The sequence below is a fragment of the Nelumbo lutea genome, chromosome 1, assembly GCF_056320005.1.
Source record: "Nelumbo lutea isolate HS-2025 chromosome 1, American lotus-T2T, whole genome shotgun sequence".
Classification (NCBI taxonomy): Eukaryota; Viridiplantae; Streptophyta; class Magnoliopsida; order Proteales; family Nelumbonaceae; genus Nelumbo; species Nelumbo lutea.
Window position 1 is genome coordinate 22202472 of NC_142684.1, and position 14655 is coordinate 22217126.

At 35.6% G+C, this 14655-nt stretch overlaps 1 protein-coding gene across 3 annotated transcripts; it reads left to right on the top strand.

The window, feature by feature from the left end:
* Positions 1–12546: 12546 nt before the first annotated feature.
* LOC148873917 (putative 6-phosphogluconolactonase 1) lies at positions 12547–14613 on the top strand. Of its 3 annotated transcripts, none has more exons than XM_088982724.1 (3): positions 12547–12845; positions 13292–13427; positions 13705–14613. In XM_088982724.1, the coding sequence occupies exons 1-3, from the start codon at positions 12781–12783 to the stop codon at positions 14182–14184; spliced, it is 681 nt and encodes a 226-aa protein (XP_088838850.1). In that variant the 5' UTR covers positions 12547–12780; the 3' UTR covers positions 14185–14613. The 3 variants fall into 3 exon arrangements, with proteins under 3 accessions (XP_088838850.1, XP_088838843.1, XP_088838837.1); XM_088982717.1 differs by lacking the exon at positions 12547–12845 and adding an exon at positions 12896–13060; XM_088982711.1 differs by lacking the exon at positions 12547–12845 and adding an exon at positions 12914–13150.
* Positions 14614–14655: the final 42 nt, after the last annotated feature.

Consider the following 14655-nt stretch of genomic DNA (forward strand, 5'->3'; position numbering starts at 1 on the left):
AGATTCATTAATTGATTTCAGAAGCCATTTTTTATGCTCCACATCTTAGGTAACATGAAAGTTTTAAATGATAATGATGGTGATGATAGTAACAGCATGTGTCTAAATTTCTTAACATTCCTTTTATATTTTAGAGATGTGTCTAAATGATTTCTACAAAAATTATTCATTTTTGTATCTTTTTTGTGTTTTTATTTTTTTTTTAATTTTTATTATTTAATTATGACATCAAGGGTTAACATATTTGATCTAAAAGGTTAAACTATTGACCAATCACCAAACATGAGAACAATTTTACTTTTGGGTTAGTTTTGAATTTTGTATTTCAATGCCATCACCAATAAAAACAAATTCTTTTTAACACACCTTTTTCTTTAATATGATTAATAAAATATTAGAAATATGTCCAAATGCTTTCTACAAAATTTCTACAATTTTATACATCTTTGAATTTTGTCTTTTTATATTTTTTATTATGTAATTGTAATATCAAGGGTTGAAACATTTGACCCAAAGGTCAAAATTTTGACCCTCTACCAAATAGGAAAAAAATTTAATTTTTGGGCCAGTTCAATTCATTTCCATAATCAGTAAAAACTATTCTTGTTTATCACACTTATTTTTATATTAATGTGATTAATATAAAATATTAGTGAATTTATAGTTTTTATTTTTTTGTGTCATTATCTTTTTTTTTTATTTTTATTATTTAATTCTAACATCAAGGGTTAACATGTTAACACATTTGACCCAAAAGATTTAGCTGTTGACCCACCACCAAGTAGGAAAACAATTTCATTTTTGGGTTGTTTTCAAATTTTATATTTCCTTACCAACATCAATAAAAACATTTATTTTTTGTCATACATAATTTTCTTTAATATGATTGATATAAAATATTAGAGATGTTCCTTGCTTTTCTATATATTTTTTTTATTTTTTGTATTTTTTTTCAATTTAAAAGTTTTATTCTTTAACTATGAAATCATGGCTTGACCCATTTGACTTGGATGGTTGAATTACTTACCCACCACTAGGATGGAAGAATATGATATTTTTTGTGTTGGTTTTAAACATGGGTTTATATTGCTAAAAGTATTGGATATAAATCTAATTGACAAAGCTTCTTTGAAGCAAAATCATAGAATTTATTAGTTGAAAAAATAACTTAAATATAGGATTTAATGAGAGAGGATGAGAATTAATACCTTAAATATAAAACTTAATGGTAGAGAATTTAATGAGGTGAAAAGAAGTAGTTCAAATTACATTTTCTGCCCTCATAATTAGAGAGGGCCCAAATTAAAAGATAAGGGCATTTTAGTCAAAAATAGGATTCAATGAAAGATGAAGAGAGTTAAAATCTTAAATATAAGACTAAATGATAAAGAATTAAACATAAGTTTAAAAGTAATAGTTAAAATTATATTTCCTGTCCTCACAATTGGAGAGAGACCAAATTCAAAAATAGGGGGAGTGTTTTAGTCAAACAAAAGTTTCACACTCTCATTCATACTTTTAATAGTAGTATAGATATAGATACGGCTTAAACATATTAGCTATTTTCTTTTATGCTTCATAAGACTACACAGTTTTTTTTTTCTTTTTTTTTTCCCAAGTCTCCACTACAATCAACAAGAGAACTTACCAACAAAATCACCATCAATTGGCACTTTTTAGATATTTTCATGCATTACTTGTATAGTAGAGATTAATTATAACCTTTGTGCATTACTTGGATGGTTGAGATAACTTCATTGATGGCCTAGTTATTCAAGATGATTGGGTGCATCATCTGGATAAGCCAAATTAGATGAAAACTTAGCAAGCTATTTGCATGGTTGAAATTGATTGATTGGTCTTAGTGTGCTATTTTGTTGGCTTAGAGTTTAGATGTTATTTAGGGTCCATTTAGTTCCCTAGAATTGATCGGTGAATCGAAATTAGAGTGGCCCATTCTGATTCCAACTATTTGTTTAATCAAATATGATTTTCATTCTAGAGTTTCTCAAAAAGTAAAGAACTCTTGACATAAAAGCCTCCAAATCCTAACCAATAAAATATTATTAAATAGTAATAAAATAGTAACAAAACAATAATAAAATAATAATATATTAATATAATGTTATTAAAGTAATAATAAAGTAATTAATAACAATATTAATAAACTAGTACAAAACTAAAAAAAATCAATTGAATCCATCTTCAGCTCTAGGTCTAGAACCGAACATCAATGATTGAAATCTGATTTCAGTTTCTATCTGAATCATACATGTATTGGGAATAGGCAATTCTGATTCCAATTCCAAGGGATTTGGATTCAAACTTAAATTTCAATCCCAATCCTGACACAAGCCAAACCAAATGGGCCCTTAGTACGTACTTCATTCTACAGTTGGTAGTTTAGAAAACTTTTAATGAAGTTACTTTTTACCCCTATGGAAACAACGGAGGGCCACCTGCCCCCTACCAACCTTTAGGCTATGTTTGATTTGAAGGAAAAAGTAGGGAAAGGAAGGAAAAAGTAGGGAAAGTAGGGAAAGGAAGGGAAAACTTTTACAAATCTTATATAGGTTTTCCTACATTTTCCTTCAAACCAAACATAGTCTTAAATGACTGGAATTGGTGGAAATCTTGTTCACTCACACATATATCGTACTAGTAAACGTGTAAGTGCATTTGCACATGACAACATCTCCAAAACAAAACTATTTACAATTCATGGGCAGTTTTCTAACAGTTATTAGTGGACAGTTTTTGAGCTAAGTGGGCAGTTTCTTAACTGCTATAAGTGGGCAGTTTTTGGAGTGAAAGTAAATGACATATATGCCTTTTTTATGCCTATTGTATGCTGCTTAGATAAAGGATAGAAATGTATAATGGAAAGTCCAGAAAATGGGACTATTGACTCTTTTATTAATAGTATAATATAAATTAATCCGTTCAACTTGATCGACCTAGGTACAATGAATCTGTCAAATTTCCAATGGGCCCAAACCCTAACCCAAGCCCATGTAATTGAAATTTATTGCCCTATGGATTTGTTTATTTTTTTATCCCAATTGCATATTCTTCCATGTTTCTCTGAATCTCAACTAAACGACAATCAGATGGGCCCCCACCAAACACACTTCTGCTACTTAGTTTGCTTCTGTCTCTCAAATTTCTTCTCTTTTCCTTCTCCCTCCTGCTTCATATCTTCCACTTCCAGTAGACAGGATATATTCCTGCTCCCTCAAAATCTTATAATAGTAATAGTTTTGATGTTATTTTATCCATATCTTCCATACAAGCGTCACATATCTAAGGCAACCACTCCATGGAAGTTGGAGAAAAACATCCCTTTAGTTAAGGATTCGAATCCTCTGCTGTTATTACAACATCCAATGGTGATATGAACATGTAGGGGGTGTTGGAAAACAGAGTTGGTTTTGTTTTAGGGGTAAAAATTACAAAGACTCCCCCGCCCCCTGTATTATGGGGTCACTGACTATTACCTCTTAAAATTTCATTTATGACAAAGACCCCCTTAATCTTTCACTTTGCCATAAATACCTCATGGTAGTTAAGGTTAAGTTAGATGATGGAATGCATTAAATTATAAAAAATGCCTACTAACATTTCTTATTTTCTTTTCTTTGCCCTTTTATCGTAAACCCTAATTGACCTAAAAGTACTTTCATTTTCTCCAAACAAATTAGCTAAAATAGCTAGAATCATTTCATTGTCAGAGAAAAACAAGTTTCTTTAAATTCTTTTTTCATTTCACTAACATGAATGTTTCTCTTCATCTTAAAATATAAACACTATCCACTCATTTCTCTAATAAACTCAGGAAAACCAACCAAAACCTTAAGGGGGGTGCTCTGTAGTGTGGTCGAGAAGTTGGGTGGTGTATTCTCAACCACACCACACCATAGCAGAATAGGCATTTTGTATTGTGGTTAAAATTTGGTAGCTTGAATCACACCACACCTATATAGGTGTTTTGCAAGGTGTATGTGGTGTTTAGGCCACACCCTATATTTTGATTCTATGTATCTCATATATACAATGTGAGGTGATCTAACCAAGAGTAATATTTTTTTGGGTGTTTTGAAGTGAAATGCAAATCAATAGTATGAATTAATTTAACATGTGATAAAAAATCACAATGTTTTAAACAAGGTTCAAAATACTTTTACGTATCAGCCGATACATATTGTATAGGGTAAGGCCATGGTTCAGAGGGTAGCCAAGATTTAAACCGACCCCTCTGAACCGGTTTTGAAAAAAAAACAATAAAACATAGGAAAAAAGCACTAATACAGGCTGATACATCATATCGGCATATCAACCTATATCGATATTTAGAATCTTGGTTTTAAAAACCAACCTAGAGGATGAACTGTTTTTGCCTCCAAGTCGCGGGTCACTGTTTCGACCGTTTGAGTCGAATAGGTTAGACCGTGCCACGTTAGTAGTACATTAATTCATACATATACATATGCATACCTACACACACACAAATATATGTATGTATGTATGTATGTATGTATGTATGTATGTATGTATGTGTATATGTATATGTATGTGTGTAGGTATGTATAAATATGTTTTTGATCATCAAATAATGTATTATTTTATATTTAATTTGTATTTTTAATTATGTTTTAAATTTTTATTTGTAAAAAATATTAAAAATTGCAATTTGAGTCCAAAAAAGGGGTTTTGGCAAAAAAAAAAAATAATAGCGAGGCAAGGCACCTATGGCCCCTTGGCCCTTGGAATGGATAGATCTCGAAAAGTTACCCAAAAAAAATCAACTCAATTGAACTTTAGAGTGCAAAATTATGGCCTCCCGAAGTTTGCATAGTGCAACTCGTGACCCAATCAATAGGTCGAATGGGTCAATGATATAACCATCTGTGTCAAACGATTTTTAACCAACTCAATAGTTTTTGACCATCCACCAGGTTTTACTAAAACTGGACCCAAAATCGTGACCATGTGATGGATTGAGTGGTTCAATGAGTCGGGTCAATGGGGAGATAAAAACATTGAAAATTAATATCGATTAAAAAATTAAAAACATTAATAAAAATAAAATTAATAAAATAATGATTAAGAAATTAATAATAGATTTAAAAAACTAATATTAATAAAAAAATAAAAGTAATATAATAATGTAAAATACATATATAAAAGAACCAATAATAAAATAAATGGTAAATTACACGGACCCTTGTATTATGGGGTGATAAAGATCCTTGCACTTTTTATTTTTTGTGACAAAGAAGTCAGATGACAGAAGGTGATAAATTAACAGAATACCCTATTAAATTTGTTCTATTTTCTTCTTTTTGTCACTATCTCTTAAAATTTAATTGACCCAAAAATAGTCCCTCACCCAACTCGAGTTCAAATCAGTCCTCCACAATGTCCCACAGCACATCCTCGTTTTGTATTGTGCATATTTCCTGATGATGTCTCATTATTTCTGGTACTTATCATCGGAAGATGTTACTAACACATGGTGAGGATGTGCTATGAGGCGCCCCCTTGTGGGGGGCTGATTTCAAGTCACCCAACTCTGCTCTACACACTAGGCTGATGGTCGACCCTCCACATCCATCCATGGCCTTGCAAGAGTTTATTAAAGCAAGTAAGGTGAGTGTGCAAGGACTGAGGAGTCATGGTGGATTGCCGTGGACCCAGCCACTACGAAATTGAATCCATGAAATGTATCAGCCTTTCGATTGATGTAAGGCCATAAATACGGTGAGGACAGTGTTTCTGCTACAAAGTCGATTACATGTTTAGTGAAACAACTCTCAACCTACTGGTGGTGGTGATAGTAGATGTTGACAAAGAAAGACACGAAGCAAATGAGATGAAGAAGGCAACCACCCCACCACCCTAACCATTTCTTCTTCCTATCCATGGACTTACTCTTCTGCGAAGATGTGGCCACCGTCGTAGGGAAAACCAGGCGATGTCGAGGCTGGGAACCGCTAACTCTATCCTATGATGCTAGAGAAGTAGAGAGCCCAGAGCTCCGTTGGTTCTTCATTCGTAAGGTCTACTGCATCTTGACCATCCAATTGCTTCTCACAATTGCTGTTGCTATCGTCGTTATAAGCATGGTTTTTTCAGTCCAAGAACTGTCCGAACAATCAGTTTCATTTTATCCCAAACCTAGTTTTTGGCTCAAAACCGTTGATCGGTATCCATCGATCTGTTCAATGGCTTTTTGCTGTTTTTTATTTTTAATTATTTTTTTTTATATTTTTATTGTCATAATGAACCATCCATTCAAATCAGACGGTCAAACTGTCCACCCGAAAACCAGTGGCCAAAACAATTCCATTTCAGAATCGTTTTTTAAAACTATGGTTCAGAGCCTTACTCTCTATACATTCTGGGCAGCCAAAAAGGACCATGATTTTTACTTCCTAGGGGCTGATTTGATCTCGGCTGGGGCTGGGGCCCTTCCTATTTGGTTCCTTATTAGTCCTCATGCTCTTTGCCATCATTCAGATAGTACTCCCCTTGGGTAAAAATCTCGGTGATGATTTGTGGCGTCCTATCCTAGCAACATTTTCTGTGGATACGTATCCGACCATTTGAATTCAAATTCAAACCAAGAGAACTTCAAATTAATTAAATCATAAATCATTCAAATAAATAAGAAAAATGGACTCACACAGCTCTAATAGAGGATGGTATTTGTCACAAAGTGAAAGTGTTTAAGGGTGTAACTATTATTGACCCCTTAGTAAAGGAGGGTTTTTATCATAAATAAAAGTTCAAAGGGGCCTAATTGTCACTGATCCCATAGTATGGGGGTACTTGTAATTTATCCTTTGTTTTCTTATAATTTTGCTAATGTGATAGATGTTTTTTATTTTCAAAAATACAAAACCAACCATGTTATATATGATCCCATGGAAATCTTGATGCCTTTTTGTGTATTGATGTTCATTTTGACTATGATATTGAAAAGGCATGATACCAAAAATACTTACATGACATCATAAAAGTGCTAGCCAATCAGGTGGGTTTTCATCAAAATTTATGGTGGGAGGGGGAAAAAGGGGAGGTTTGATAAGTCAAAGCCCTTTTGGTGTCATGTGGGGTCAATGACAATTACCACCCCTCTACTATGGGTCTAATGACAATTACCCCCTGAACTTTCATTTGCAACAAAGACCCCTAAACCTTCACTTTGCGACAAATACCCCCCTCAATTAGAGTTCCATTAGTTAACTTTGAAAAAGATTCTCATTCAACTGTTTAATTTTTAAATCCCCAAATTACTTTTTTCTTATTTATTTGAATGAATTTATGATTTAATCAGTTTCCTAAATATAATATTGAAGTTCTCTCAATTGCTCTAATAGATAGAAATTTAAGGTTTTATTTGTTTTTTCTTAATTTATTGGAGAAAGGAGTGGATAAGTTTTATATTTTAAGTTGAAGAGAGACATTCATATCAATAAATGAAACAAGAATTTAAAGAAACTTGTTTTTTTTTTCTATATCAATGAAATGATTCTTATTATTTTATCTGGTTCCGTTTGGAGAAAATGGAGGCATTTTTGGGTCAATTAGGGTTTAAGAGAAAAGGGAAGGAAAAAAAAAAAAAAGAAAAGTTCAGGTGGATTTGCCACCTAACTTAATGAGCAAGGAGCATTTGCCACAAAGTAAAAGTTCAGGGGGTAATTGTCATTAACCCCATAATAGAGGGTGGCCTTTGTCGCAAACGAAAGTTCATGGGTAATTGTTCCTAATCCATAATACAACGGATCTTTGTAACTTACCCTAGATTTTTCCTACATAGTATTAACACCTTTTATTGGACTTTTTATTAAGGAATGTAAAACAAAATGCATATAGGTTATGTAATTCAAAATTACTTTTTTTTTTGAGAGAGAATGACGGTTCGGCCCAGGGTCAGAATTTTTAGGCCAGTTCGGAATTGATGCTAATTCATGGGCGGGCATTGACGTATAGAATGAGGATTTTTGGCATTTTGAATATTTATAGCTCTGCAATAGAAATAAAAAATTTGCATTGGGCCTATCTGTACTTCTCCGCCTTTTCTTTTACATTGTCAATGGATTAGGTTTGGTCTACATCAGGATAGACCGGACTCTGACCTACTAAGCAAATGTGCAAAACCACTTCCAAACTAGACCCTATATGATCAAGTTAGTCAGGGTTGACCCGATAGATCCCACTTATAATTGATACCATATATTACAAATATACTATGAGATCAGAAAGGTATTATATTAGGGGTATCTTTGTAACAATGTCAATACATATGTGTGTAAAGAAACATATATGTATGAGCAAATAAAGATATAAACATAAACCCTACATTATATGATACTTTGATTTAACTTTTATAATTAATATCAAAATCAAGTTAGAATTCCACAAGTGTGACCTTTCATTATCATCATGGATCATAACTTATTAAACAATATTCATGAAACTGACCCCATATAATTGGGATAAGGGTTAGATGATGACAATGATAATATATTTCTAGACCTTATTAATTGAGTAGTTAATATAATTTAATAGGGTTTTTATTGTTCAATTCACCTTAAAAATCTTAACCTTATTGTATAAGTGGGATGAATATTGATCATCGATGGATATTAAATTTATAGGTAGGATGCAATTTATAGGAAACTATTAATAAATTAAACGAGCTGTAATTTCAGATTTTTACGGTAAAGTACAGTCTATTTATCCCATAATTATTTTCAATTTACCCTCACAACTGTTCTGACCCATTGACAATCCTACTCAAAGCACTTTCTCGTACGTAGAGTGGATAGATAAATGATACTGTTATCCTTTTGTTAGTGTATTGTAAACTGTTGAAAAAAAATCAAATAAAATAATTTTCAACACCAAAACATTATTCTTATCCCAAATCCCAAATCCCTAGGTAGTAGGAATATGGGATATTTTTTAATTTTTATATATGAAAAAGAAAGACCTTAGTAGGAGTAATCCCTAGGTGTGAAATTCTTCCAATATCAACACTTAAAACACCTCCAGAGTCCAGAGTGCAGACAGATGACAGAAGAATCCAAATGCAAGCCATGGCTCGAGGGGGTACGGATCTCTGATACAGGTACCCAGAAAACAAAAAAAATGTGTGAACCTGGGGACACGCAACTGATTGGCTTGAGCTACTTTTTACCTTGTGGATAACAGCAGCATTTGTTGAACTTTCTTGGTACTAGGATTTGTTGAGCAAGGTCACAGAACCACAGAGGGTGAGGTGATGATCTTGAATTTGGAATTACCCATTTATCTATTATGAGGATTCCCCCTTGCATTCCCTAGGAGGTCCTGTTGTTGTTGCTGTTGTGTCTGTGTTGTGTGATGATAATACCCATGAACTAGTCTCATTTGCCAAGCAATGGAGCTCCAGTCTCCACCAGTTTTGATGGTAGGCGCCACTGTGATCCATGACGCTGACAAACAAGGAGGAATATTCGCTAGCCAGGTGTTGCCTTTGAGATTACTCTGGTTGGCGTCTCAATGTGTTTGATGTGAGAACCCAATATCAAACCCAAGTTCAATGGTCTTCACTTTATAGGTAGAATTTGGGAAAAGCGGGTATGGTTTTACAGAGAAGCTCTCCTTTGAGGCGTAGTTGGCTTGCAGATTGTTGGCTCTAGTGGTACAACCTAGATATGATCGAAGATCAATGGAGAAGGTTCATATACCAACAACATTATTGAGGCTCAGTCTTGAACGAGTATAAACACAAATATATATAGTATGAAAAAATCATGTATTTTGTATTATTTTGTATATATTTATATTATACATATTTGTATTTGTATTCTTATCAAATTAATCTTGAAGTTTTAATCAATATTTTGGAATCGTTGTTGATTTAGACTGTTGGACTGTTCGGCCCGAAAACAATCCAAGCAACCGGTTCTGTTTTACCCCAAATCCGGTCCTTGACCAACAACCGTTGAATTGGCAAATACCCATTGGCCCAGGCAATCGAACCATCAACCCATTTGACAGTTTTTGGCAATTTTTATTTTAATTTTTAAAATTTCCCATCAAAACGGGGCATCTGTTGGAACCGGACGATTGGACCGCCGACTCAGAAACTAGTGTTAAAATGATTCTAGTTCTGGGTCGGTTTTTAAAACATTGGTTTTAATGGCCCAATCATAATTCCGATGGTCACTTGGCACTAAGGCTGTTAATGGACCGGTTTTGGACTAGACCCCACCTAGTCCAAAATCAATATGGATGGATTGGACGGACCAACAAGACATATTGGATTGGACCAATCTAACCTAAAATATTTATTAGATTGGATTGGACATAGCCCGTCCGTAATAAATTTATATTGGATTGGGTTGGATTAAGTCAATATCTAGTCCACTGATATAAGATAAGAATATAAATGTCAATAAACCAGGTTTTATTTGAAACCAATCTAAATTAAAACGAATTTGAACAAATTGAATGGTCTAAACATTGAATTGGATCGTCCAAAATAGTCAAAAGCATTCATTGAATTAGATTGGACCTGGTCCATTTGTAATAAACTCATATTGGACTGGATCGAGTTGGACCAAATCTAATCCAGTTGACACCCCTACTTAGCACCCCTCCAAATAGACAAGGGCAAATGAAACCTGAGGAATCATACATAGGTTCTTTGTGGTCCAAGTAGGTCTCATATACACCCCACCCTTGATTCCCCGTACTAAATTCCTAATGAAGAACTTAGTAATTAGGACATGAACTGTTGGGAGTTAGGAGGCATTAATTGTGTCCTCAATTAGGTGTCCGGTGGTGAAACGATAGCCCAATTGTATTCAAGTTAAGGAAGCAAAAAATAATTGTATACAAATTAGAAATATGTAGAAAAAGCCTAATTCGACAACAATTAAAACTGACGTTTGCATTATTGAAAATAGTGAAAATTTTTCATTGGTTCAATTGTGGATGGATATATAGGCTCAGTTTAGAAAGAATACAAATATAAATATATACAAAATAATATAAAATACAAAATTTTATACTCTACATATTTGTATTTATACTCCTTTCAAAGGTGAGAAAAAAGTGATTTTCATCATATCAGAATTTAATGTAAAGGACTTTTGAGCTTCTCCAAGGTATGTATAATTTAGACAAGGTAATGAGCTGGCAGATGCACTGGCTAAATTAAAGCTGGCTCAGATTGTGAGTCATTTGCATTCCTTGGATCCCCAGTAATATCCCAAATATGAGATCTCAGAATCATTTATAACCAGACTCGAGATTAGTTTTTGTTTTGTTTGGTTGTTGTTGTTTTTGTTTTGTATTTTTGTGTATTGTGGGGGCCTTGGGGCCAGGTGTTAGTGTTAAGGCTTTAGGTTTTCTCCTTTGTACTGGGTTTTAATAGCTGGCTTTGGGCATGGATGGGTTTATTTCACTTCTTTATACTTAGGGGCAGCACTCAAAATCACTAGGGTGAGGACATGAAAGTGTCAGGCACTGCTCATAGATGTGTTTAATTGAGTACAATGAAGTTCTAAGTTTGTTGGACATTAAAAGGAGAGTTATTGCTGAAAATATTAAAGCAACAACCCTAGTCTTAAGTGCTCAGTCTTTAGCAAATGCTGCTCTCAATCAACTTACTGTTGCCCTACCAAACCCCCCTTCCCTCCCTCTATCCCTCCACCCAAAAAGATAAAATCAAAACTCAATCACTGGTGGTGAATTAACCACTGATAGACAGTCAAGGCATACATATATAACTTGGAACATGCCAAAAGGTTGGCAAATAGTGGAAATACTATTCTCTTAATGGTTCAATTATTCCATTTGGCCCCAGATGATCGGCTGCTTGCTTCCATATATAACTGGTTCAGCTACTCTAGGAGATGTCCAAGTAGCTTTTTATCTTCCATTGCATTTCACCCTAAAATCAAACATTAGTCATTGATCCGGATGGTCTGACTGTTCAGCCTGAGAATCCTATAGACAATCGGTTTTGTTTTATCTCAAATTATATCTCTGACTAAAAACTGTTGAATTTATCAATGACATATTGGCCTGAACAGTCGAACCATTGATCTGTTCGACTCATTTTATAGGTGGAGCTATTTATAATTTTGAATTATTGTAGGTCTCCGGTTCAAATCAGAATTTTGAGGTGGAATACAGTCTAAAAGTCCCTTAATTATATGGGTCTGGGTGTGATATAGTAGTAGTCATATATATACATTGGTATATATTCTAAAGAGTAAAGATGCCCCTACATTAGTACTTATTTTTCTTTTCCATCATAAAATACTGATTTTTCTCGTAATTAACTGATTCTGCACGTTTATTACTTGTGGGGTTGGAAATTAGAATGGGTCGACCCTGACCCGGACCAGACCCGGACCTTGACAACACAGTAATGACTAATGACAAAGGGGGAAAACCAAAGAGGACAAAGAAAAAAAAAAGGAGTGCACACTCAATCTGAACATGGAGTTATTTAAATAAGTTATCCACCTCGTGGAGCATTTCAAGTCAGTTCATTTATCTTCATGAAGGAGCTTTTATGAGGGTGGTTTGCCAAATGAACACTTGTTCTCTTTTTGCCTAACTGCACTCAACTCAATTGCCATAAAAGGGAAAGCATGGAGGGTGGATTTGTAAATCTGGGTCAAAATTCAAATAGAGAGAGAGCTTCTCTTCCCTTCAAGGAGGTAAGAGCCTAAGAGGTTGGTGTATTTTATTACTTTGAAACAACGTCGATGGATGGTGCCACCTCATTTGCGATTCATGTACTTTTGGAGGAGTGGGTGCAGACGTCACCGTACAAAGTAAGCCTCTCTCTCTCTATCTCCATCTTTCTCTCTCTTTTACATGGAATCTCATTTGCTATAAAGCAAAATAAATCCAAAAGTTTGGAGATGAATAGAAGTGAAGCAGACTTGGAATATAGAGGAGACTCTAGCTGGAACTCGGGAATGGAGAATAGATACTCAGGAGTGAGAGTCTTCGATAGCAACGAAGAGCTATTGACTGGGCTTGCAGAGTATGTGACCCAGATCTCTGATGCTTCTGTGAAGGAGAGGGGTGCATTTTCTCTTGTTCTTTCTGGAGGAAATCTTCCCACCCTCTTGAGGTCTTCTTCTCTTTCTGATGTTGATCTCTTCTTCTTTCAGATATATAGAGAGAGAGAATGGAGTCATAATGTTAATGCTTTAGGGTTGTTATTTTATGTGTTAACTTTCATGGGTTTCTCTGGTTCTCTGATCTGATGCAGGAAGTTAACCAAGGCTCCATATCTGAGAACATTGGAGTGGTCTAAGTGGCATCTGCTTTGGGCTGATGAGAACCTTGTGGCCAAGAAACATCCAGACAGCAACTACAGGCAGGCCAAAGAAGCCTTCATCTCCAAGGTTCTCTCTCTCTCTCTCTCTAACAGTAAACAGTATCTTTCAGCAGCTTGTTTTCATGGGCAAAATTCTAGCTAGTTGGTTGCTTTCATGGGCAAACCCTATAGTTTAGCCTAAGACATCTGGTGCATCACCCTAAGCTCTGCCATATATCTTCAATGGCTACACCCTAGCTATAGCTCAACAGCCATTAGATCTCCAGCTTTGATGAGAGACCCAGCTAAAGTGGGCACCTCTTGTATGAGTATGATCCTCTTCTTCTGCTTTACAAACTTGACAGGTCCCCATACCGCCGGCGCACGTTATCTCCGTGGCTCATGATGTACCAGGGGAGCAAGCAGCCGAGGACTACGAGTTCCGCATCAGGCAGCTGGTTCGGGATCGGACTGTGGCCGCATCTCTCTCGACTGACTGCCCAAGATTCGACCTGATCCTCCTGCTTCTGGGCACGGACGGTCACGTCGCCTCCCTGTTCCCCCACCACTCGGCCTTGGAGGTGAAGTCTCAGTGGGTTGCACCCGTCTACGATGCGCCTAGAGAGAGCGTCACCATCACCCTCCCAGTTATCAATTCTGCTGCCAACGTCGCCATCGTCGCCACCGGCACTGGGGTGGCCCCAGCCCTGATGTCAGCTCTGGGGGTCACACTCCCCCGTGGGTCCCACCCGGCGCAGCTGGTCTCACCCACTGACGGCAACCTCGCCTGGTTTGCCGATGCCTACGCTGCCTCCCTCCTCTCTTCAGACTTCAGAGGAATATGAATGAATAAAGTCTTCTTCCACTCTTTCACTCATCAATCATCAGTCATCAGTAGCCCCTTCACGTTTCCTAATTCCCGGGATTTTCTTTTCCCTGTCTTCGCCTCCTTTTCATTCCTTTTTTTTTTTTTTCCTTTAAAGGTGGTGCCATCGTGGTGGCCGGTGGGTCTTCTATGGCCATTACCCAAATGTTACGTTGGTCCAGCCATCTGGGCCTGGTGGGATCCCAAGTAGAAGCTATGAAAGTTAAAACCCTTGTGGTTGGTTTTGTTGGTCGTCAATGAGGAATTTGGAGACAGGATTCCGATTCCATAGATTCCATGGAGGAATTTGGAATCAATTGGTTCCTTATGTTTTGAACACTTGCACAAATTAAATCCCCTTGCTATATAAGTATCTCCAAAATAAAGGAATTCTATCATACATTTTCAAGTATCTGGACTTATATATATATATATATATATATATATATAT

What these genes read in the sequence shown, in the direction of transcription:
- LOC148873917 (XM_088982711.1), top strand. Translation starts at nt 12,936, where the DNA reads ATGAATAGAAGTGAAGCAGACTTGGAATATAGAGGAGACTCTAGCTGG. An exon ending in AATCTTCCCACCCTCTTGAG is followed by an intron (nt 13,151 to 13,291) that starts GTCTTCTTCTCT and finishes GATCTGATGCAG; the next exon opens with GAAGTTAACCAAGGCTCCAT. An exon ending in AAGAAGCCTTCATCTCCAAG is followed by an intron (nt 13,428 to 13,704) that starts GTTCTCTCTCTC and finishes CAAACTTGACAG; the next exon opens with GTCCCCATACCGCCGGCGCA.